The sequence below is a fragment of the Orcinus orca genome, chromosome 4, assembly GCF_937001465.1.
Source record: "Orcinus orca chromosome 4, mOrcOrc1.1, whole genome shotgun sequence".
Classification (NCBI taxonomy): Eukaryota; Metazoa; Chordata; class Mammalia; order Artiodactyla; family Delphinidae; genus Orcinus; species Orcinus orca.
Genome location: NC_064562.1, coordinates 27,819,032 through 27,844,279, shown reverse-complemented (window position 1 = coordinate 27,844,279; position 25,248 = coordinate 27,819,032). Strand labels below are relative to the sequence as shown.

Here is a 25,248-nt window from a genome sequence, read left to right as displayed (position 1 = left end):
TCATTGTCCATAAAATTTAAGGATATATAATGAATTTTGAACTCATCAAAATATTTTTCACCTGAGATTCTTTTTTTCTCTCCTCTTATCTCTGATTTGCAATGACAGAATTTAACCTTCCACACCCTGGATTTGTTTCCAACATATTGCATGCCACAGGGGTATTCAGTCAAGTACAGTGGATCCCTCAGATTTCCACACTGTATTTTCTCACTTGAAGTAAACTTTGTAAAGAAGATTCCTATTTGTCTGATGATTCAAGTTGATCAATATTTATTAATTTGTAAATTATACCTTAATTAAAAAGCAGGTAACATAATTTACCATAAGGTCAATATAAAACATCTTTATTTTCTACACAATTTGGGTTTTTTGGGATATTTAATATTCATGCTTTTTAAAATTGAAGTATAGTTGACTTACAATATTTTGTTAGTTTCAGGTATATAGCAAAGTGATTCAGTTATATATATTTTTTCAGATTATTTTCCATTATAGATTATTACACCTATCTATTTTATATATAGTAGTGTGTATCTGTTAATCCCATACTCCTAATTTATCCCTCCCTTTCCTCTTTGGTAACTATAAGTTTGTTTTCTGTGTCTGTGTGTCTGTTTCTATTTTGTATATAGATTCTTTTGTATTATTTTTTAGATTTCACATATAAGTGATATCACATAATATTTGTCTTTGTTTGACTTATTTCACTTAGTTTGATGATCTCTAGGTCCACTCATGTTGCTACAAATGGCATTATTTCATTCTTTTAATGGCTGAGTAATATTCCATTGTATATGTGTACCACATCTTCTTTATCCACTCATCTGTTGATGGACATTTAGGTTGCTTCCATATCTTGGCTATTGTAAATAGTGCTGCTATGCACATTGGGGTGCATGTATCTTTTTGAATTAGAGTTTTTTTTTCTTTTCTGGATATTTGCCCAGGAGTGGGATTGCTGGATCATATGGCAACTCTATTTTTGGTTTTTTGTTTTTTATTGGGGGACAGTTGCTTTACAATGTAGTGTTAGTTTCTGCTGTACAGCAAAGTGAATCAGCTATATGTATACATATATCCCCTCTTTTTTGGATTTACAAAAAAAGAATCAATTTACATTCCCACCAACAGCTATTTTCTACACAATTTGTAATCTCGTTATTTTTCCACTTACTTTTATTTTTTTTTTCCTTTTTCTTTTAACACTATCCTTCCTACTTCCCTTAGGTTGGACTACACAATTCACCAATCTGCTGTGTCTCGTCTTGTGTTCCCCTTATGATTTTACCTGAGTTGGCTCTCTCCAGTCAGAGCTCACATTCCTGAGGAGCAGAGGCCCTGTCTTTGATTTAGATGAGCTCCCCTGTAGCACTTTCAAGGTTCTCAGTACTGACTTCATGAACAGTAGTCCCCCCTTACCTGTGTTTTCACTTTCTGAAGTTTCAGTTACCCACGGTCAACCGAGGTCTGAAAATATTAAATGGAAATTTCCAGAAATAAACCATTCATAGGTTTTAAATTGTACAGTGTTCTAAGTAGCATGATGAAATCTTGTGGCTTCCATCCTGATCCATCCCGGACGTGAATCATCCCCTTGTCCAGCATATCCCAACCATTAGTCACTTAGTAGCCATCAAGGTTACTGGGTTATTGTTGAGATATCATAGTGTTTGTGTTCAGATAACCCTTATTTTACTTAATAACGGTCCAAAAGTGCAAGGCGAGTGATGCTGGCAATTTGGATATGCCAAAGAAGAGCCCAGAGTGCTTCCTTTAAGTAAAAAGGTGAAGGTTCTCAACTTAGGAAGGAAAGAAAAAAAATTGTATGCTGAGTTTGCTAAAATCTATAGTAAGAACGAATCTTCTATCTGTGAAACTGTGAAGAAGGAAAAAGAAATTCATGCTAGTTTTGCTGTCACACCTCAAACAGCAAGTTATAGCCACAGTGTGTGATAAGTACTTAGTTAAGATGCAAAATACATTAAATTTGTAAGATATTTTGAGAAAGAGTGACCACATTTACATAACTTTTATTACAGTATATTGTTATGATTGTTCTATGTTATTGTAAGTTATAGTTGTTAACCTCTTACTGTGCCTAATTTATAAATTAAACTTTATCGTAGGTATGTATGTACAGGAGAAAGCATAGTATATGTCCAAGATTTCAGGCATCCACTGGTGGTCTGGGAATGTAGCCCCCGTGGATATGGGGGGGTCCAGTGTAATTGAGTATTTCCCTGTTGGGCCAGTAGTGAACTATGTTCTTCCCACTGCCTATATATTTCCTGTTTTTAGGTAAAGCATGTAAGCTGAGAGAGGCATTCTCTCAAGTCACAAATAAAATGTGTCGCCTTTACTCTGAGGAGGGAACTCTCCAGGAGCTCTTCACTGATGGCTGGTTAACAGAGTCCCAGAAACTTCTCATCCCAGGTTCAAATAGAACTCTGTATCATCTCACAGCAGCCTCATAACAACTCTCAGAGGGAGGTTTTCTTTTTTGCTTCGAGGAAAGCTTCTCAGGGAGATTTCTTGGGCCAGGTGTGTTGGGTGTGGTAGAATTAGGTCTTGAATCCAAGTCTTCTTACTCTAAGTTGGGTGTTCATTTCACGAAAGCCCATCGGGTTCCATGAGGAAGCTTCTATAGAATCAAGTCCAAGGCCAAAACCAGAAGCCCAGGCTGAGCTGGTATTTGCTCCTTGATTCTATAGAAGCTTCCTCATGGAAACTACCCTCCTAACCATGGTCCAAGGAGTCACAGCCCTAAGATAATGTTGGGTACTTCTGGATGCTACTGTACTGCTTCCGGGTTCATGGTGGCCAGGGGTGTGGGAGAGTGGTGCAGAGTAAGCACAGCTGAAGCCCTGGAGAAATCTGTTTTCAGCTAATTCACACAGCTGCATCAGTGCAAACCTCTGTACCACTAGACTATAAATGCCTCGAAGGTTTGCAAGCATACTCTCTTCTCTTTAAGATTTCCTAGGGTTTAACACAACATTGGCACCCAGTAACAATATTTACCGAAAAACGAACTATTTTTGACACAAAATATATAATATTCAATCTTTAAGTTTCTAGAATGCCATATAAAACATATATGAACCAAAAGAGACACTTGACAGTCTCTTCCTAAATATTTTGATATTTGGATTTAATAAGGTCTCTTACAAATTCACAAAATTCAGAGCTTCTGCCCCTTAACACAGAAAGCTCAATGTCAAGTCATATCGGACTTAACCTGGGTGAATCAGTTTTGCACAACAGAGTGAAAAGAATAGTCTCAGGTTTATACAAGGCTTATTAAGAGACTTAAAAAGAAGAACCAAAATGATGAACTTTGCAGGTTTAACAGGAATTAAAATACTGGGTCAATATGTATCAGTAAGTTTTAATACCAGTATTATTTCAAGTCACTTGTAAACCACACACACACACAGAGACACACATACACACACAAATTAGGAGGTATCACATAGCCTCACTGAAGTTATTTCCCAAATATTAACTTTAAGAAAGTAAAGCTGAGTATCAACACCGCCTTTCATACACAAACTTTCTAAGATGCCTAATTCAGCCCGGATGTACATCCTCCCTCATGCTGACTCTCCCACTCAACGCCATCAAATGACTCTTGCTAATTTCTTCTTAGAAAATGAGCAAAAAGGATTTCCATAGAGGTCTTTGGAGATTTCCTGTGTCTTCATGTGTGTAATAGTTTGGTTCAAGTAACAATGAAGGAGGAAGAGGAAAAGGGGATTTTATTTTACATATTTTCCTTCTTCTGGCCTTTGAAAGGGAAAAAGAATAAAAAGGAAAATTATACCATGCAGATGATGTCAGTGTTAAGATCATACGTCTGGCTGTGGCAGCCGTAATCTTTTGATTATTGAAGAGATTGTTGGTAATGAAGTACATTTGTAAGAAATACTTTTAGTGTATACTGAATATGTGTACAAACTGTGAGATATGCCTCTAATAAAATGATAGATTTAGAAATTGCCTGGCACATAAATTCATGCTTTTCAAACAGCTATTTATAGAAGGAAAAGTGATATTTAAGCTACCCTAGTAGACTATTATAATCTGCCTTATATTACCTAAGATAGTGGTCCCATATTTGAAAATAATGTTGTAAACCATCCAATTATTTACTCACCCCTAAGTTATATCAGTTGGAAGATTTTGGATTGTTCAGGAAAAGAATTACTTTTACAAAAGTAAGACTTCACTGTCATGGCTCAAAGAGATCACTGCAAAACAAGTTATACTATAGATAAAAATAAACCAAACCAACATGAATTTTTAATAAACAAAAAAATATTTTATGGTGATGTGAAAAACAACTATTAATTTGAATCTTTTCTGTTATGAAATGAAACATCAGTGAATCTGGTCATGTTATATGTTTAATAAGGATTCCTCTTCCCCCATAGGTCCTTAACGCTTATGCTAAAATCTCTACAGACCTGGATGATGATCTCAGCCTGGGGAGAGCCTATGAAGCAACAGCCAAGGTCCTGCAGAGGTAAGTTAGCACATCCTTGTCTTGCTGTCACTGTGAATTCACTCAACTGTGAAAGACAAATTGTTTGAGGTCTGTCGCTTTCCATTACTGCCTGCTTAAATTTTAAGCAGTGCCCTTCTTAAGTGACCCTTTCATTGTAAGTTATTTTAAACCAATGTGGTATTTTTAAATATACACCTAAACTCTTCTTTGTCTTTTCCTCCTTCATGTTATTTTATTTTTGATATTCTGGAAGTTTAGTGATGACCTTGATTGAATGAGAGGGAAAAATCAGGTCACATCTCACAGGTTAAAAAGGCAGAGAGCACAGAGATACACAGTACGCTTCAGTAACTGTGGTTCACCGTAACCTTTCCAGATCTCTTCTTTGAGGCAAGTTTCCATTTTGTGCTTCAATCGTCCTTCTTCCATTAAGACATCTCTCCTTTGAGCATGTCTGGATAAACAATTGGGTGCAAAACCAATATTCCCAATATTTCCTTTAAAACAGAAAATTGAACAAAAGTATATATGAACAATTTGTGATACAAATTTTTCCATGGAAAATATATGATATAGCCTTCACTTATTGTATTGTGATTGCTGTATACTCCATTTAATCACAGCATTATATTTAAGCCAAGATAGAGTAAGAATAAAAAAAGTTATCAAAGTTATGGCCTTGGTTTTTGGTATGTTACCTTATATCCAAGATATAGCTGTTAAATAATTTTGTAGTAGTAGTAGTAGCAATAATAATAATAATAAACGTGGATTGTGTCAAATTCTAATCTTCCCATTTGTATTTCAGTTGCAAACACATACAAAGTGGTGTTTTAAAAGGCAAAATTGTTATTCCAAAGGCATTTGAAATGTGTAATGCCTTGAAAGTGGATCTTCATTATGTAATTACAATTCCAATATAATAATCATTACATATTAAATAAATGATTAATTAAAGATCAAAACACCAACACCAATCAAATGTATAAGGTGCCCGACAAAATAAATACAATGCACTGCAGTCATCACTGGATGAACAGTAAGGGACAGACATAGATATAAGGAGAGTATAGACATTTACTCAAGGAAGGCAGGGCCAGCCATGAGTGAAGCAAGCAACCTGTGAGTGTTGTGGTCCCTCCACATAAAGACTGATAACCATCCTGTGCATGATGAACCCAGCTATCCCTTAAACTTTTATTTTCCAAATAATCACCGGAAAGAAGCAGATGTTTGAACACGAAAAAGAGATGTATAAGGATTCAATGTAATGTCTGTTTGGAACACACCAACTCTGTGCCCTTTTATCCAGCTCATTTTGATTATTTAATTATTTGATTCTGCTGTTAACACTGCCCAGAATCAGTAGAAGATGATTGATTTGTCTTGCTTTATAGTAGCAGACCTGGTCTAAGCCTAAACAGTTAAATAAATGCATCCCTCAACATGTTTATAAAATAATTTCTACAAAATAACATTGTGTTCCAACCTAGATAGAGAGAGAAAACTTCAGGGAAAAATGTTTTCTTTCATAAACCTGTACTGAGCACTTACTATGTCACATGACAAGTGTTGGATTTCCCCTTCAGTTACTGATAGGCTTTATAATTATTTTTGAAACTTCTGGAGACCTGAGGTTATCTTAAAATACTTCTCACCTGTTAAACCGGGGTCTCATCTGGAATATTTTAGTTTCCACTCCAGGATTTGAATTCCTGCTCTATACTGTGAAAGCTAAGGGGAAGGGTTGAATAAGTATCTTGGCAACAACAACAACAGATAATCAAATGTTTTAATTTGGTTGCTTAAGTATTATCTTAGATTGAGGTATGGAAAAGGATCCATATATATATATATTTTTGAAGTGTAGTTAATTTACAATGTTGTGTTATTTTCTGGTGTACAACAAAGTGATTCAGTTATATATATACACATATATATATATATTCTTTTTCATATTCTTTTCCTTTATGGTTTATTATGGGATATTGAACATAGTTCCCTGTGATGTATAGTAGGACCTTGTTGTTTATCTATTTTATATATAGTGGTTTGTATCTGCTAATCCAAAACTCCTAATTTATCCCTCCTTCCCCTTCCCCTTTGGTAATCATAAGTTTGTTTTCTATGTCTATGAGTCTGTTTCTGTTTTGTAAATAAGTCCATGTGTATCGTATTTTAAATTCCATATATAAGTGTTATCATATGATATGTCTTTCTCTGTCTGACTTACTTCACCTACTATGGTAATCTCTAGGTCCATCCATGTTGCTGCAAACGGCATTATTTCATTCTTTTTTATGGCTGAGTAGTAGTCCATTGTGTATATGTACCACATTTTCTTTATCCATTCATCTGTTGATAGACACTTAGGTTGCTTCCATGTGTTGGTTATTGTAAATACTGCTGCTATGAACATTGGGGTGTGTGAATCTTTTCAAATTAGTGTTTTTGTATTTTTCCGATATATAACCAGGAGTGGAATTGCTGGGTCATATGGTAGTTCTATTTTTAGTTTTTTGAGAAACTTCCGTACTATTTTCCACAGTGGCTGCACCAATTTACATTCCTACCAACAGTGTAGGAGGGTTCCCTTTTCTCCACACCCTCTCCAGCATTTATTATTTGTAGACTTTTTAATGATGGCCATTCTGACCAGTGTGAGATGCTTGTATTTTTGATTTGAGTTTCTCTAATAATTAGCAAAGTTGAGCATCTTTTCATGCGCCTATTGGCCATCTGTACGTCTTCTTTGGAGAAATGTCTGTTTAGGTCTTCTGTCCATTTTTTGATTGGGTTGGGTTTTTTTGATGTTGAGTTGTATGAGCTGTTTGTATATTTAGGAAATTAAGCCCTTATTGGTCGCATGATTTGCGAATATTTTCTTGCAGTCCATAGGTTGTCTTCATTTTGTTTATGGTTTCATTCACTGTGCAAAAGCTTATAAGTTTAATTCGGTACCATGTGTTTAGTTTTACTTTTATTTCTTTTGTCTTGGGAGGCTGATCTAAGATAACATTTCTAGAATTCATGTCAGAGAATGTTTTACCTATGTTCTTTTCTAGGAGTTTTTTGGTGTCATGTCTTATATTTAAGCCTTTAAGCCATTTTGAGTTTATTTTTGGGTATGGTGTGAGGGTGTGTTCTAACTTCACTAATTTAAATGTGGCTGTCCAACTTTCCCAACATCACTTGCTGAGGAGACTGTCTTTTCTCCATGTACATTCTTGCCTTCTGTGTGAAAGATTAATTGACTGTCGGTGTGTGGGTTTATTTCTGGGCTGTCTATTCTGTTCCATTGATCCATATGTCTGTTTTTGTGCCGATACCACACTGTTTCGATTACTGTAGCTTTGTAGTATTGTCTGAAGTCTGGGAAGGTTATGCCTCCTGCTTTGTTCTTTTACTTCAGGATTGCTTTGGCAATTCTGGGTCTTTTATGGTTCCACATAAATTTTAAGATTATTTGTTCTAGGTTTGTGAAAAATGTCATGGGTAATTTGATAGGGATCACATTAAATCTGTAGATTGCTTTGGGTAGTATGGCCATTTTAATGATATTAATTCTTCCAATCTAAGAGCATGGGCTACCTTTCCATTTCTTTCTTATCATCTTCACTTTACTTTATCAATCTTTTATAGTTCTCAGAATATAAGTCTTTTAACTCCTTGGATAGGTTTATTCCTAAGTATTTTATTTTATTAACATTTTTATTGGAGTATAGTTGATTTACAATGTTGTATTAATTTCTGCTGTATAACAAAGTAAATCAGCTATATGTATACATATATCCCCATACCCCCTCCCACTTGTTAATCCCTCCCACCCTCCCTATCCCACCCCTCTAAGTCTTAACAAAGTGCGGAGCTGATCTCCCTGTGCTATGCAGCTGCTACCCACTAGCTATCTATTTTACATTTGGTAGTGTATATTGTCAATGCTACTCTGTCACTTCATCCCAGCTTACCCTTCCCCCTCCCCGTGTCCTCAAGTCCATTCTCTACGCCTGCATCTTTATCCTTGTCCTGCCCCTTGGTTCATCAAAACCATTTTTTTTTTTACATTCCATATATATGTGTTAGCATAGGATATTTGTTTTGTTTCATTGTTTTTGTTTTTGTTTTTTTGCTAGTATGATAAGCTTTATATTTTTTAACATCTTTATTGGAGTATAATTGCTTAACAATGGTGTATTAGTTTCTGCTTTATAACAAAGTGAATCAACTATACATATACATATATCCCCATATCTCCTCCCTCTTGTGTCACCCTCCCACCCTCCCTAAACCATCCCTCTAGGTGGTCACAAAGCACTGAGCTGATCTACCTGTGCTATGTGGCTGCTTCCCACTAGCTATCTATTCTACATTTGGTAGTGTATATATGTCCACGCCACTCTCTCACTTCATCCCAGCTTACCCTTCCCCCTCCCCGTGTCCTCAAGTCCATTCTCTACCTCTGCAATTTTATTCCTTTCCTGCCCCTAGGTGCATCAGAACCTTTTTTTTTTTTTTTAGATTCTATATACATGTGTTAGCATATGGTATTTATTTTTCTTTTCCTGACTTACTTCACTCTGTATGACAGACTCTAGATCCATTCACCTCACTACAAATAACTCAATTTCATTTCTTTTTATGGCTAAGTAATATTCCATTGTATATAGGGGCCACATCTTCTTTATCCATTCATCTGTCAGTGGACATTTAGGTTGCTTCCATGTCCAGGCTGTTGCAAATAGTGCTGCGATGAACATTGTGGTACATGTCTCTCTTTGAATTATGGTTTTCTCAGGGTATATGCCCAGTACTGGGATTGCTGGGTCATATGGTAGTTCTATTTTTATTTTCTAAGGAAGCTCCATACTGTTCTCCAGAGTGGCTGTATTAATTTACATTCCCATCAACAGTGCAAGAGGGTTCCCATTTCTCCACACCCTCTCCAGCATTTATTGTTTGTAGATTTTTTGATGATGGCCATTCTGAACGGTGTGAAGTGATACCTCGTCGTGCTTTTGATTTGCATTTCTCTAATGATTAGTGATGTTGAGCAATCTTTCATGTGTTTGTTGGCGATCTGTATATCTTTTTTGGAGAAATGTCTATTAAGCTCTACCATGCATTTTTGGATTGGGTTGTTTGTTTATTTGATATTGTGTTACATGAGCTGCTTGTATATTTTGGAAATTAATCCTTTGTCAGTTGCTTCATTTGCAAATATTTTCTCCCATCTGAGTGTTGTCTTTTTGTCTTGTCTCTGGTTTCCTTTGCTGCGCAAAAGCTTTTAAGTTTCATTAGGTCCCATTTGTTTATTTTTTATTTTATTTCCATTTATCTAGGAGGTGGGTCAAAAAGGATCTTGCTGTGATTTATGTCATAGAGTGTTCTGCCTATGTTTTCCTCTAAGAGTTTGATAGTGTCTGGCCTTACATTTAGGTCTTTAATCCATTTTGAGTTTATTTTTGTGTATGGTGTTAGAGAGTGTTCTAATGTCATTCTTTTACATGTGGTTGTCCAGTTTTCCCAGCACCACTTATTGAAGAGGCTGTCTTTTCTCCATTGTATATTCTTGCCTCCTTTATCAAAGATAAGGTGACCGTATCTGCGTGGGTTTATCTCTGGGCTTTCTATCCAGTTCCATTGATCTATATTTCTGTTTTTGTGCCAGTACCATATTGTCTTGATTACTGTAGCTTTGTAGTATAGTCTGAAGTTCAGGAGCCTGATTCCTCCAGCTCCATTTTTCTTTCACAAGATTGCTTTGGCTATTTGGGGTCTTTTGTGTTTCCATACAAATTATTCAATTTTTTGTTCTAGTTCTGTGAAAAATGCTATTGATAATTTGATAGGAATTGCATTGAATTTGTAGATTGCTTTGGGTAGTATAGTCCTTTTCATAGTGTTGATTCTTCCAATCCAAGAACATGGTATATCTCTCCATCTGTTTGTATCATCTTTAATTTCTTTTATCAGTGTCTTATAATTTTCTGCATACAGGTCTTTTGTCTCCTTAGGTAACTTTATTTCTAGATATTTTATTCTTTTTGTTGCAATGGTAAATGAGAGTGTTTCCTTAATTTCTCTTTCAGCTATTTCATTGTTAATGTATAGGAATGCAAGAGATTTCTGTGCATTAATTTTGTATCTAGCTATTTTACCAAATTCATTGATTATCTCTAGTACTTTTCTGGTAGCATCTTTATGATTCTCTATATATAGTATGATGTCGTCTGCAGGGAGTGACAGTTTTATTTCTTCTTTTCTGATTTGGATTCCTTTTATTTCTTTTATTTGTCTGAATGCCATGGCTAAAACTTCCAAAACTGTGTTGAATAATAGTGGTGAGAGTGGGCAACCTTGTCTTGTTCCTGACCTTAGAGGAAATGCTTTCAGTTTTCCACCACTGAGAACAATGTTGGCTGTCGGTTTGTCATATATGGCCTTTATTATGTTGAAGTAGGTTCCCTCTATGCCCACTTTCTGGAGAGTTTTTATCATAAATGCGTGTTGAATTTTGTCAAAAGTTTTTTCTGCATCTACTGAGATGATCATATAGTTTTTATTCTTCAATTTGTTAATATGGTGTATCACATTGATTGATTTGCATATAATGAAGAATCCTTGCATTCCTGGGATAAACCCCACTTGATCGTGGTGTATGATTCTTTTAATGCACTGTTGGATTCTGTTTGCTAGTATTTTGTTGAGGATTTTTCATCTATATTCAACAGTGATATTGTCCTGTAGCTTTCCTTCTTTGTGACATCTTTGTCTGGTTTTGGTATCAGGGTGATGGTGGCCTCATAGAATGATTTTGGGATTGTTCCTCCCTCTGCTATATTTTGGAAGAGCTTGAGTAGGATAGATGTTAGCTCTTCTCTAAATGTTTGATGGAATTTGCCTGTGAAGCCATGTGGTGCTGGGCTTTTGTTTGTTGGAAGATTTTTTATCACAGTTCCAGTTTCAGTGCTTGTGATTGGTCTTTTCATATTTTCTGTTTCGTCCTGGTTCAGTCATGGAAGGTTGTGCTTTTCTAAGAATTTGTCCATTTCTTCCAGGTTGTCCATTTTATTGGCATAGAGTTGCTTGTAGTAATCTCTCATGATCCTTTATATTTCTGCAGTGTCTGTTGTTACTTCCCCTATTTCATTTCTAATTCAATTGATTTGAGTTTTCTCCCTTTTTTTCTTGAAGAGTCTGGCTAATGGTTTATCAATTTTGTTTATCTTCTCAAAGAACCAGCTTTTAGTTTTATTGATCTTTTGATCTGGTGTGTTTTGGAGTGTTTCTGAACTTAGTATGATTTTAGGCAGCCTCTCTGCTAATGGGTGGGATTGTGTTCCTATCTTGCTAGTTGTTTGGCATGAGGTGTCTAACAGTGGAGCTTGCTAGCCATTGGGTATAGCTGGGTCTTAGCGTTAAGATTGAGATCTCTGGGAGAGCTCTCACCAATTGATATTATTACATGGGGCCAGGAAGTCTCTGGTGGTCCAATGTGCTGGACTTGGCTCTCCCTCCTCATAAGCTCAGGCCTGACACGTGGCCAGAGCACCAAGACCCTTTCAGCCACGTGACTCAGAAGAAAAGGAAGGAAAAGAAGGAAGAAAAATATAATAAATAAATATAAATAATAAATTTAAAAAATAATAAAATTTAAAAAATAAAAAATTTTTAAAAATTTAAGTTTTTTTTAAAAAGAAGAGAGCAACCAAACCAATGAACAAATCCACCAATAATAGCAAGCACTAAAATGTAAACTAAGATAAACATAAAAATCAGAAACAAATCAGTTGCAGACAGCAAGCCCTAGTATACAGTTGCTCCCAAAATCCACCACCTCATTTTTGGGAGCATTCATTGTCTCTGCAGGTATTCCACAGATGCAGCATTCATCAAGTTGGTTGTGGGAATTTAATCTGCTGCTCCTGAGGGTACATGGAGAAATTTCCCTTTCTCTTCTTTGTTCACACAGCTCTTGGGGTTCAGCCTCAGTTTTGGCCCCACCTCTGCGTGTAGGTCATCTTCAGGCGTCTGTTCCCCACCCAGACAGGTGAGGGTTAAAGCAGCGGCTGATTAGAGCTCTCTTGCTCTCTCAGGCTGGGGAGAGGGAGGGGTACTGTAGTCATAATTGGAATGCAGGGCTAGCCTCCAGTGTCAGAGGCCCAAGTGACATTGCAACAGCCTGTGGTGTGCCAGGTGTTCTCCCAGGGAAGTTGTGCCTGGATTTCAGGACTCTGGCAGTGGCAGTCTGCACAGGCTCCTGGAGGTGGGGGTGGGGGTTGGGGGGGTAGTAACCTGTGCTTGCACACAGGATTCTTCGTGGCAGTGGCAGCAGCGTTAGCATTTCATGACCATCTCTGGGGTCCAAGCTGATAGCCGCAGCTCACGCCCATCTCTGGAGCTTGCTTAGGCGGTGCTCTGCCTTCTGTGGGCATACAGGGAAGGAATCCTCTCTCCTGTGCACCCCGAAACAATGATCTCTTGCCTCTTCGGCAGGTCCAGACTTTTTACCTGACTCCCTCCCAGCTAGTTGTGATGCACTAGCCCCCTTCAGGCTGTCTTCACACAGCCAACCAACCCCAGTCCACTTCCTGTGGTCTGACCTCCGAAGCCTGAGCCTCAGCTCCCAGACTCCACCCACCCTGGCTGGTGAGGAGACAAGCGTCTCAGACTGGTGAGTGCTGGTCAGCACCGATCCTCTCTGTGGGAATCTCTCTGCTTTGCCCTCTTCACCCCTGTGCTGCAGTCTCCTCCATGGCTCTGAAGCTTGCCCCCACCACTCACACCCTGTCTCTGCCAGTGTAGTGGCTCCCTAGTGTGTGGAAATTTTCCTCCTTCACAGCTGCCTCCCAGAGGTGCAAGTCAGTTCCTATTCTTTTGTCTCTGTTTTTCCTTTTTTCTTTTGCCCTACCCAAGTAAGTGGGGATTTTCTTGCCTTTTGGGAAGTCTGAGGTCTTCTGCCAGTGTTCAGTAGGTGTTCTGTAGGAGTTGTTCCACATGTAGGTGTATTTTTGATGTATTTGTGGGGAGGAAGGTGATCTCCACATCTTACTCCTCCACCATCTTGAAGGTCCCCCTAAGTATTTTATTTTTTGATGTGACTTTAAAAGGGATTTTTTTTTTTACTTTTACTTTCTGATATTTCATTGTTATTGTAAAGAAATGCAACAGATTTCTGTATATTAATCTTGTATCCTGCTACCTTTCTGAATTTGTTTATCAGTTCTAGTAGTTTTTATGTGGAGTCTTTAGGGTTTTCTACATAGAGTAACATGTTATCTGCATATATTGACAATTTTACCTCTTCCCTTCCAATCTGGATACTTTTAATTTCTTTTTCTTGTCTGATTGCTGTGGCTAGGATTTCTAATAGTATGTTGAACAGAAGTGGTGAGAGTGGGCATTCTTGTCTTGTTCCAGATTTTAGCAGTAAGGCTTTCAGCTTTTTATTGTTGAGTATTATGTTGGCTGTGGGTTTGTCATAAATAGCTTTTATTATGTTGAGATATGTTCCCTCTATACCCACTTTGGTAAGACTTTTTATCATGAATGGATGTTGAATTTTATCAACTGCTTTCTGCATCTATTGAGGTGATCATGTGGTTTTTGTCTTTTTTTTTGGTTGATATGGTGTATCACATTGATTGATTTGCATATGTTAAACAATCCTTGTGACCATGGGAGGAGTCCACCTTGATCATGATGTTTGACCTTTTTTATGTGTTGTTGGATTTAGTTTTCTAATATTTTGTTAAGAATCTTTGCATCTTATTCATCAAAGATATGACCTGTAATTTTCTTTTTTGGTAGTGTCTTTATCTGGTTTTGGTATCAGGCTTCATAGAATGACTTTGAGAGTGTCCCCTCCTTCCAATATTTTGGAAGAGGTTGAGAAGAATTGGTATGAGTCCTTTGTATGTTTGGGTAGAATTCCCCAGTGAAGCCATCTGGTCCTGGACTTTTGTTTGCAGGGAATTTGTTTCATTTTGTTTTACAGATTCTATTTCACTTCTAGTGATCAGTCTGCTCAAAATATCTATTTCTTCTTGATTCAGTTTTGGTGGGTTGTAATGCTTCTAGAAACCTGTTCATTTTTTCTAGGTTGTCAAATTTGTTGGCATATAATTGTTCATAGTATTCTTTTATGTTTTTTTTTATTTCTGTGGTATCAGTTGTTATTTCACCTCTTTCATTCTTATTTTGTTTATTTGGGTCCTCTCTGCAGGACTGGAGCACTCTCACTGTGAGAGGAGCCACTGAGTATTCCTCCACAGGAGCTTCCCACCAGGAAGTGTGCTCTGTGGTGTTGCCTGTCATCTGCTGTGTGGGTTCACAAAGTACGCTGTTTTGGACACTGTCCTCAGCAGTGCCTCAATTGTGGAATGCAGGCAGTCAGCCTTGGTGTCCCTCAGGCACTGTGTTTACAAACCCACCAGTGCAGATTTGTAGTCACAGATCCACTGAAGTCACGTACCAGGACCACAGCAGTCACGCACCTGGACATGCCATGGGACCTATGGAAGCAGCCTAGACCCTTGCCCTGTCTCCATGTGTGTGCACCCACAAAGCCCACATCTTCTAACTCTGGATCTGCCCCAGACACGGGAGCACATGTAATCTACTTGGGTGACCCACAGGCACTGAATTTATAAAGCCAGCGGTGGCAGCAGTGGCATAAATCCATAGATCACACAACCACAAGGAGAGGACTCAGATTTCAGCCCTGCTTCCATAGTGGCATGGCCCATGGGGATCGGCTCTGATTTCAGCCCAGCCTCCATGTGTGGGCAACCTGCTTGCATGCTCCCAGAGCTCATAGAGGTGGAGCCAGACCAGCTGTGAGCCCTCCAAGAATGAGGCTACTATAGTGTGGGCTCTGCCCCTCCCTTCATGTACCTGTTAACAGTGGTATTTCACTTTTATGGAGGGCCCAGGCTCCTTCTGCATACACCCCCCCAGTTGCAGCCTGTCCCACACTCTGTCCCCTTCAGGCTGTCTCTGTGAAGCCAACCCCAGTCCTCTCCCTGGGTCTGTCTTCTGAAGCCTGAGTTTCAGCACCCAGCCCCTGTGCACACCAGCAAATGTACATATTGGGCTGGGGAGTGCAGTGAGGTGACACGGACTATCTGTGTAGGTCTCTCTGTTCTGCCTGCTGCAAGCTGGTTGCTGCACTCTTCTCTGAACCTCTGAAGTTCCCTTCCTGTCCCAGCTGATCTTCTCACCCATGAAGGAGGCTTCCCAGGGTGAGGGAACCTTCCCTCTTTCACAACTCTCTCCCAGGGTCACAGGTCCTGTCACAATTCCTATTTTTCTCTTTTTTTTCTTTCATCCTGCATGGTTACATGGTGATCTTTCTTTCAATTTTGACTGTCTGAGATCTTGTGCCAGCATTTAGTAGGTATTCTGTCAGAATTTTTCCACATGTAGAAGTATTTTTGGTGTATTTGTGGGAGGAGGTGAGCTCCAGGTCCTTCTGTTCCACCATGTTGATTGGAGCCCTTCGGATCCAGCTATGTTTGATATATCATGAAGTAGGGTATGTTTCTGGTAGGACTGGGGACGATTATATTCCAACACTCTCAACAATCTAGCAACCTGCCTTGGGGCAAACATATAATGGGCAAGAAAATGTATCCCCATCTCACTTTTATACCAAATGAAGTGAATTCCACTTGTAAGAATTCCCATCTACTAAAATACCAATGAAGTCATCAATGATTTGTATGGTAGGCATGGGTTCTTATTTGTATAATGTTATGTAATGCACAAAAGAGTACAGGAAAAGCTTCCTCTGAGGTCATAAGGAAATAGTGTCCCAAGGCCACCGCAGGATTTCCAATCCAAATCTGCCATTTTGCTGCACTGTTGCTGTATTTGGAGGAGCACTCAGGGGAGTGTAAACCTCAGCATATTCTTTCACCATTTGTGCACGATAACTCAGAAACATATGTTTCAAAAACAAAAATTCTATATACATGTAGGCAACAGCACCCTAGATATCTGATAAGCCTTATTAACTTGAGTCCACTAATTACTAGAAGTATTTTGATATACATTTTGTGGTCATTTTTAGAATATTTCACTTCAAGGGCTTGGTGTTCTTTGACACATGCACACACACACAAATGCACAAATGCGCGCACACACACATATATCCCTTTCATCACCCTAAACTGTCCCCAGATTAGCAGTAACATGCAAGAAATGGAGCACAACCAAAATAGAGGAAATTATTGTTGTGGTGACTGAAAAATAAATCAAGCTGCATATGAAGCTTAGCATCACCTCTAAATCTCTCTCTCCTACCCTGTGCAATTGCACAAGTTTCACTAATGGGAGCCTATCTCTATAAACATATTTTATCTCTTTAAAGGAAATGGAAGAGGATAGCCATGTCTAGGATAAGTGTGTGTTTAAGGCCATCAGCAGAGCATGCATGAAAGGTGAATAAGCTGTGATGCTGGAAGCGTCTAAAATGGTTATAAGAATTTATACTAAGCCTTCAATTGAAAAACATGCCACATTCCCTCAAGACTCAGGACTTGGTAATACAGTTGCCCATTTGGTAAGGCTAGGCTCAGCCCTGGCATTAGGGTTATTGATGAAGGTTTCAATAGTGAGCAGGGTTTTTTATTTTTGCTATTGGTCTGAATTATATTAATTGCACAAGGGTTTAAGTAGCATAACAGAAAAATAAGGATTTACAATGTCTTTTCCCCTCCTACTTGGAATACTGGTGAAAAAAAAAAAGTATTCTAAAATGAGAAAAATTGCCTATGACACAGCTATAAAAGCCAGAATTATGGTCCATAAAACAAAGAGATAGTGAGTTGAGAAATTACCAACTAAATATTATTATTACATAGATAAACAATTTGAGTAAATATAGAGGGAAAAATCCTTATTTTCCTTATGGCATTTTTTTTTTTTTGCCTCATTTACTGAAATGCTACAACTCTCCAAATAATCAGGATGACTTTTAAAAAGAATCTAGGGGGAAAATCACAAAAATGAGAGTCATTCAAGACATACTGGTCACAATTGCCCATCTCTGGGTTTATTCCTTACCAACTGTTAAATTTTCTTGCAAACTCGGGTTAAATTATTTCCTAGAAAATTTTCCACAGTGGAGATCTTTAAATCAATCAGTACAAAGTTTCAAGTGTGAAAATTACCCTTTCTGTTATAGCTGAAAATTAATTTCTTCTTGCTTGAGAGAAATGACATGCCCTAGTAATTTTCATATATTCTTTAAAATGGAACATCCAGGCTTTGATGTGAAATTTCCTAAAACTGACCCCCCAAAATACATCAAAACATTTCTATTAATTCATGAAATTAAGAATAGCTTTTCACATTTTCTCCTGTCACTGATTCCATTTGCCTTATTACTTTCATCCGTGGCCCACAAACTTGGTGGCACAATCAACAAACCCCTCAGTGGCTGTTTCATCTCTGCTCTATTTGATTTCTTCTCTCTGAGTAAATGATTAAGTTTTCATGCATTGGTTCAACCAAAATCTATGTTCACTCAACCACATCCTTTATTGATTACTTCTACTGCAAACAGTAGGCCAAGTGTGATATACATAATTGGACAGTTGTCAGGGGATGTGGGTGTTAACAGTCCTGTTTTCCCAGTTGGAAACTGGAATCACCTTGATACACAAATATTCTGCACTGTTTCATTCTCATTCTTTGGACCGAGGAGTCCTGTTCCTCAGAATATATGTTTTTAACTCTCTAAGGTCTGGTTGAATGAATTTAATGATTATACCATATAATATGCTGTTCAAGTTGCACCTGTGCACTGCATATAGAAAACTGGAATTAATATTCGTCTAACATTTTAACCTTGTCCTTTAACTTATACAAATAATCTGTAGCTTTTCTGTAAGAATATATTTGATTCCTCCCCTTCCAAAGAACGACTGGTTTCTAAATCTATTGCTAACTTTTAAATTTGGAAATCATTTAAGCAGCATATAATGTTTATATTTCAGATGCTATATTAACAACTTTCCTGGCTACAGCACTGTACATTCACTGAGTGGGGCATATAAGTTATAATAGGAAGCCTTTTTCTCTAGCATTATTTGTTAGAACAAGTTCCAGATAATTCTGGATGTTTTGGAGATCTGTTGCTCCTTTGTGAGAAAAACAACTTGACTCACCCAGCGATAGTTAGTTATTTATTTATGCTGTTGTGTTTCTTGTTCACTGAACTCGTTTTTTTGTTTGTGTATGTTGTGATTTAACAATCCTCAGCCAGCCAAACCTAATCCAAAATGTTCTTCCATCAAAAATAGATCAGCTTTTATAACACGTATATATGGAATCTAAAAAAAACCCAACATGGTTCCGATGAACCTAGGGGCAGGACAGGAATAAAGACGCAGACGTAGAGAATGGACTTGAGGACATGGGGAGAGGGAAGGGTAAGCTGGGACGAAGTGAGAGTGACATTGACATATATACACTACCAAAGGCAAAATAGATAGCTAGTGGGATGCAGCTGCATCGCACAGGGAGATCAGCTCGGTGCTTTGTGACGACCTAGAGGGGTGGGATAGGGAGGGTGGGAGGGAGACACAAGAGGCAGGGGATATGGGGATATATGGATACATATAGCTGATTCATTTTGTTATACAGCAGAAACTAACACAACATTGTAAAACAATTATACTCCAATAAAGATGTTAAAAAAAATTTTAAATAAGATGTTAAAAAAATAGATCAGCTTTTAGAAACATGAACATAAATAAGCTTCAGTGAATCCATTTTTACTGAATAAAAATAGTAATCTTCCCCTACAGTTTTAAAATGCTATGCAAAGTCTCTACTTTTTTCTTATTTCAGCAATTTTTTCTTGAATATTACAGTACAAGAAAGATCTTTGAGAGTTAACACTAATATGATAAATTTAGTCCTAGAAATCCGCAAGTTTGCTTAAAATTCTAAGTAAAATAACTATTTTATTTACTAATTTTTTATACTCTTGAGCTCTCTCAATACCATTTTACTTCCACAAAACAAATTTTAAATTAATGAGTGCACCTCTCATGATATTTTACTCCATGTCTGCATTTGAAATATTCCTCAAACAATTCATAATTTTTCTGGAGAATTGAACTATGCTGAAGTGTGGAAGAAGATTATTCATAATGTTGTTATGAAAAGGTGAGAACGGAATCATAAAAAGCAGTATTCAGGCTTCCCTGGTGGCGCAGTGGTTGAGAGTCCGCCTGCCGATGCAGGGGACACGGGTTCGTGCCCCGGTCCGGGATGATCCCACATGCCGTGGAGCGGCTGGGCCCGTGAGCCATGGCCGCTGAGCCTGCGTGTCCAGAGCCTGTGCTCCGCAACGGGAGAGGCCACAGCAGTGAGAGGCCCGCGTACCGCAAAAAAAAAAAAAAAAAAAAAACACGCAAGCAGTATTCACAACTTTGGGAATATAAAATTCCATTCCATTTCTGATATGTGGAGCATTCTTTTACCAATAAGAAAGGAAAAAAGAATGCATTGACAGTACCTGATACTCAAGTAAACAAAAAGTGTTAGTTCTTTGACTGTGCCCCCTAGAAAATAGACATCAAGGCTGTATGTGCCTGTCTTGCAGAATGTGTGTTTAATTCGTTGCATAATGGAAGACTTTCAAACAGTAATGCTTAGCTAAATTGACTTTTCTATCAGCTGGTGGCAGATAATACCAAGTAGAGAGCTATGGATATGATAGCTTTTTATTTCACTGAGAGGTAATAGTAATAACTAGCTGTCATTTATTGAATTGTTACTATGTGCCAGGTTTTACATATATGTAGTTTTTCATTTCACAGTAACTTATGGCCATTTTTAAAATGAGGAAACAAACAAACAAAAAAATGAGGAAACAAGCTGAGAAAGAGTGCAGATGTCATCAAACTTATTCGTCTAAGAGGCCAAACTGGGATTCAAGCTTACATCTTTCTAATATCCACCATAGCACACATAGTGATTTTAAAGCAATTTAATTTATTTTCACAAACATACCACAGCTTATCTATGAAAATAAATGTTGTTCTCATCAAATCTTGGGAGGTTATGCAACGTTACACCTCTAATCCTGCCACTACCTGCTTAAAATCAAACTCTTTTGAAATACTTTCTGAGCTGTCGCATATCCTTTTGAATAGCTCCTGTAGCCACACATCACTGATTGAGAGGTGGGCTTGATCTTTGAAAACAGCCAAAAGGATCTAGAGACACGTTTAGAAAACACAGAAAATAATCTCTCTGGGTAATCCCATTTTTAGAACAAAATACATTAAATTACTTGTGAACACTTTATACCGCTACACTATAAAAGGGTTTCCTGATGATTAATTCCCAGAATGCCATCATTCTCATCATTAGATGACATCACTTGGAGGGAACTGTCTTCCTTTGCATGCCTTGTATGTCTGGACAATTGGAAATATGGATGTGAAGTACAGGGGGAAATCAGGGCTAGAAATATAGATGTGCCAGGCATGTGCATATAGGAATTAGAACATACCGTAGCATTATATGAAATTGCCCATAGAAGCATTTAATGGAGGGGAGAGAAAGGCCTTGGACAGAACCCTGCAAACAGCCAACTTTGGGTAAACAGAGACCTCAGTGTCAGTAAGATACTGAGAAAATGAGAGATATAGGAAAAATGAGAGAATAAGAGACTGGCTGGGAGTGCTAGGCACTAGACAGGGAGAAACATTTGGAGAAAGATGGATGGTTAACAGCAGTGACCCCCAACCTGTGCTGAAGGCCTGGGTAAGGGTGGAAGAGGAAGAAAGATGGAGTGGAGCAAACAGCCTGTGACTCTGTAAGCACACTAAACCTTTTATGCCGTTCAAAGATATCTCCCACAATGCATATTACAATTTTTCAAATTTCTATTGATGCTTTGAGATCCCCATTGTATTCACTAGATTTGGCCCCATATCCTTTTGGCTCCCTTTTAAGACCAAATTTACCCCACAAACACTAGACCTGCTCTTGCAAAGATATTCAAATGAATGTGCTCCAGGTTTCAAAGCACTACAGACAGTTCATAGTACTTATCACAGTTAATCCCGCATATGAATGTATAAATTAATCTCTCCAAACAGTGAAACTGTTTAGTGGCAGGATCCATATTCCCCAGTCATGAGAACATTCTAGGGTGTTTGATAGTCTCTCAAAGATGTTCCCAAAATAAAAAGTTTTTTTTTTTTTTTTTTTGCGGTACGCGGGCCTCTCACTGCTGTGGCCTCTCCCGCTGCAGAGCACAGGCTCCAGATGCGCAGGCTCAACGGCCATGGCCCACGGGCCCAGCCGCTCCGCGGCATGTGGGATCCTCCCGGACCCGTGTCCCCTGCATCAGCAGGCGGACTCCCAACCACTGCGCCACCAGGGGAGCCCTAAAAAGATGTTCTTGATGTTACTGAAATATCCAGGATACAGGAGTTTACAGTCATGGTCTCCAAATATCCAATGACAGGTTCTCCAATGACTTACCTGGAAGCTTAACTTTTATGTGTACTACATAAGTGTTTCCCTTCTCAAATTTTCGACTGTTTCTTTATTCAGAAATATATGAAGGCCTAATACATGCCAAGCACTCTGCTAGAACCTGTATGTCTTTCTAAGCATTTTGCCACTTGTATAGGTGATTTTAGTGATACCTGAGATTTCACCACTGAGGGACACTTGCAAGGACAAACTACCCTTCAGCTTTTATAAACTTTTTTTTTTCATCTTAATGACAGCACTGTTATTTTGTTGTAATTCCTTCCAGTATTTTTCCCCAGTGTTTATTATTTATTAGATATTTGCAAACATATGTAGTAAAATTTGAGTCATGATTTTTAACTGAACATATCTTAAGATTTTTATTTGCAGGTGGATGAATTTCTTCAGAAAAAATTTTTTAGGCCACTAACCACTGCGTTGTTAGAATCAATTTACATAACCATTCTTTGACACCTATTTTGATTCCACTTGTTTGCAGACTAATGCAGTGGTGAATATCATTCCCCTTCTATTTAAAACAACATCCATTAGGACAGATTTCCACATGTCTGATCGCAGAGCCCAATGATACAAAAATTTATAATAGCTCCTCAGGTGTGTTAACTGATACTTTCCAATTCATTATTATTATTTATTATTATTATTATTCCCATTTGCTGGTTTACCAGATGCTTCCAGAGATATACAAGAATGCCAATTTCATTACACTGTTGCCAGCACTAGGTATTTCCACTAAATACATTTTAATGTTAGTTTAATAGGCAAAAGGGACCTGCTACCTGTTTTCACTTCCATTCCTTTGTGGAACAGTCAGGTGGAACATTCCAGTCCCCTGGAGAGGGCAGAAGCATCACATCTCCAAGGAGACCTCCCCCATGGCCTCTGCTCTCCTCCCCAGCTCCTGCAGGAAGCTGCCCCTCGCCTCTCGCCGTTGGAACAGGCTTCCTGTCCGTGAATCAGTCCCAGCGTCATGCGTGTGCCTTTGTCACGGCACGTTTGTTCCACGGTCCGCTTCGTCACAAGGCTGCCTATGCCCTTTCTCTGTCCTTGCCAGAGACCCAGCTCTGGGGATAGAAACTTTTTAAAGGTTTTATCCTTTTAAATAACCATACAATTCACCCCTCTTTTTTTGACATTTAAAGACTAATTTTATTAAGTGCTTAGTATAGATCAAAGACTGTGGACTAATGATATGCAGTTTTTCCTCAGAGCTGCTGTGTTTATTTCCATACAGGTTATAGAATAATAGCACTTAGACAAAATATTTCATTTCAGTCAGTGTTTCACGGCAGTTTGACATTTTTTCCAAGTTAAATATGAGTTCTAATCTTAGATAATTCTTCCTTGGTTATAAGCATAATTTTCCAACTCATTTTATTTGATTTCGTAAAACAGCCAAACAAATTTAATTTTCCCAATAGTGATGCTAACATATGCACCCCATTCATGGGATTATTTTATGAAAATTCTAAATGTATGAAAATGTTTTTGCATGAACTTATTTATTCCGTATACTGACCATTTCTGGTGTGACAAATCTCAAGTTCTTACCACTAAAAACCAAATATTACCTTTTATCTTACTTCTTAGTGCTTTTCCAACTATTTATTGCATATGGTAATGCTCATTGATTATTGATTATAGATATTCTTGGAAAAAATGATTCTGTGGTGAGTTCTAGTTGCTCAGAGATTTGGGTGAATGTTAACTTTTCCTATTTTAACTGCAACCAGGAAAATGAGGGCCATTTCACAAATAAGTGTGTAAGGTTAGAACTGTTAATATTTTGATGCCCAGCATACAAACAGAACAGTGTTGACTATTTGATTGCTTTATGGCTATACACATATGACATAAACACAAAGAAAAAATTAGGTAAGTTAATTTTTGCATAAAATTAAATTGAGTCAGTACAGATAGAAATTTATTAGAACTATAAAGTAATTAGACCAGTTTTAGAGTTGTTCAATCTCATATGTCCTAGTCATATCATGTATACACATATAAATTTAATGTGAATTTTAAACTTCCTAGCAAATTTTAATCAAAAATTTACTAACCAATGAACTAACCTAATCCATTATACTGAACGAGTAGCTCTATTTTCACATTCACCGAATCTAACTTTTTTTTATTGGACTACACACCCTACATACCCAAGGAAGAAAAATATTCTAACTAAACTGTGACATAATATTTTCCTATTGTTTAGAATTTTGATCTTATACTTAAAAAAAGAGCTATTTTAGACTCACACATAGGTATTTTTTACGACTCTTGAGAATTCATGTAAAAAGAAAATATAGACAAAGTAAGTTTATTATACTCCTCAAACATCTTTCCATTCAAAGTCCAATTTTTCTGAATCACTTTTAAACTCAGAATTGACACTGTCTTTTTTTCCTCATCCATATTATCTTTTGTGTCATCAAGAATGTTGGTGCTATGTAGCCTTTCTTAAAATAGTGCCCCAATACCCCCTCCAGTATTTCTTCCAAGTCATGGATACTCAGTCTGCCAATCTTGAAGCCAGTACTTTCTTATCTTCCAGAACTTCAGTGAAAGATTTTTAGAAAACAACCAGTCCTCATATTTCTCTCTGAAATTATCCTTTAATAGTTGTTGACAGAAAGATCAAGGCATTGCGATTGCAAGTCATAACCAGAAACACGGACAAATCCAGCAACAGCTATGACTTGACTGCTCTCTGTCTGACAGAGATTATAAGATGCCACCTGTTCTAAGGGATCCTGATTTCAGAAATGTTAAAATATGTGAAAGTAGGTGTTTTAGAATCAGTGAAATATGTATTAGAGTTAAAAATTTTTCTATAGTTGCAATAATTTAAAAATTTGTAGCAAACTTCTCCATATGCCATATTTGACACCATCCTATCTGGAGCTCCTATGAGTAAATCCTTGCCCTATAAACATAAAGAAATGCCCATGCAAGAATCAGCTTAATTGTAAAACAACCTCTTCCTTTCAGAATTTCATCTTGTGATTTATTAAGGGTCGTGGCACAGATGCTCACTGGGAACTGCTGACCTATGAAAGCAAAGAGAGGGAGGTAGTTCTAGGGATTCAGACATGTTCAGGAGTAAGAGTTTTCCCTTTATTATGCTCCACTGAAGAACACAATTACAGGGGTTTTTGTTATTTTAAAATCTCTAAATTCTGGATTTTGTCACTTTAATAAAACAATTTCAA

The 25,248-nt window shown here is 37.7% G+C and overlaps 1 protein-coding gene and 1 long non-coding RNA gene across 4 annotated transcripts in view; one reads left to right on the top strand and one right to left on the bottom strand.

Annotated features, from left to right (window-relative positions):
- Positions 1-25,248, bottom strand: part of LOC125964180 (uncharacterized) — a 672,498-nt gene that overhangs the window by 174,411 nt on the left and 472,839 nt on the right. The gene's annotated exons all lie outside the window — the stretch shown is intronic.
- TTC29 (tetratricopeptide repeat domain 29) overlaps positions 1-25,248 on the top strand; it is a 249,929-nt gene that overhangs the window by 112,697 nt on the left and 111,984 nt on the right. For both annotated transcript variants that reach the window (XM_033402828.2, XM_049708815.1), the window contains exon 7: positions 4,437-4,528. In XM_033402828.2, coding sequence (XP_033258719.1) covers positions 4,437-4,528 — 92 coding nt within the window. The remainder of the gene's footprint in view (positions 1-4,436; positions 4,529-25,248) is intronic.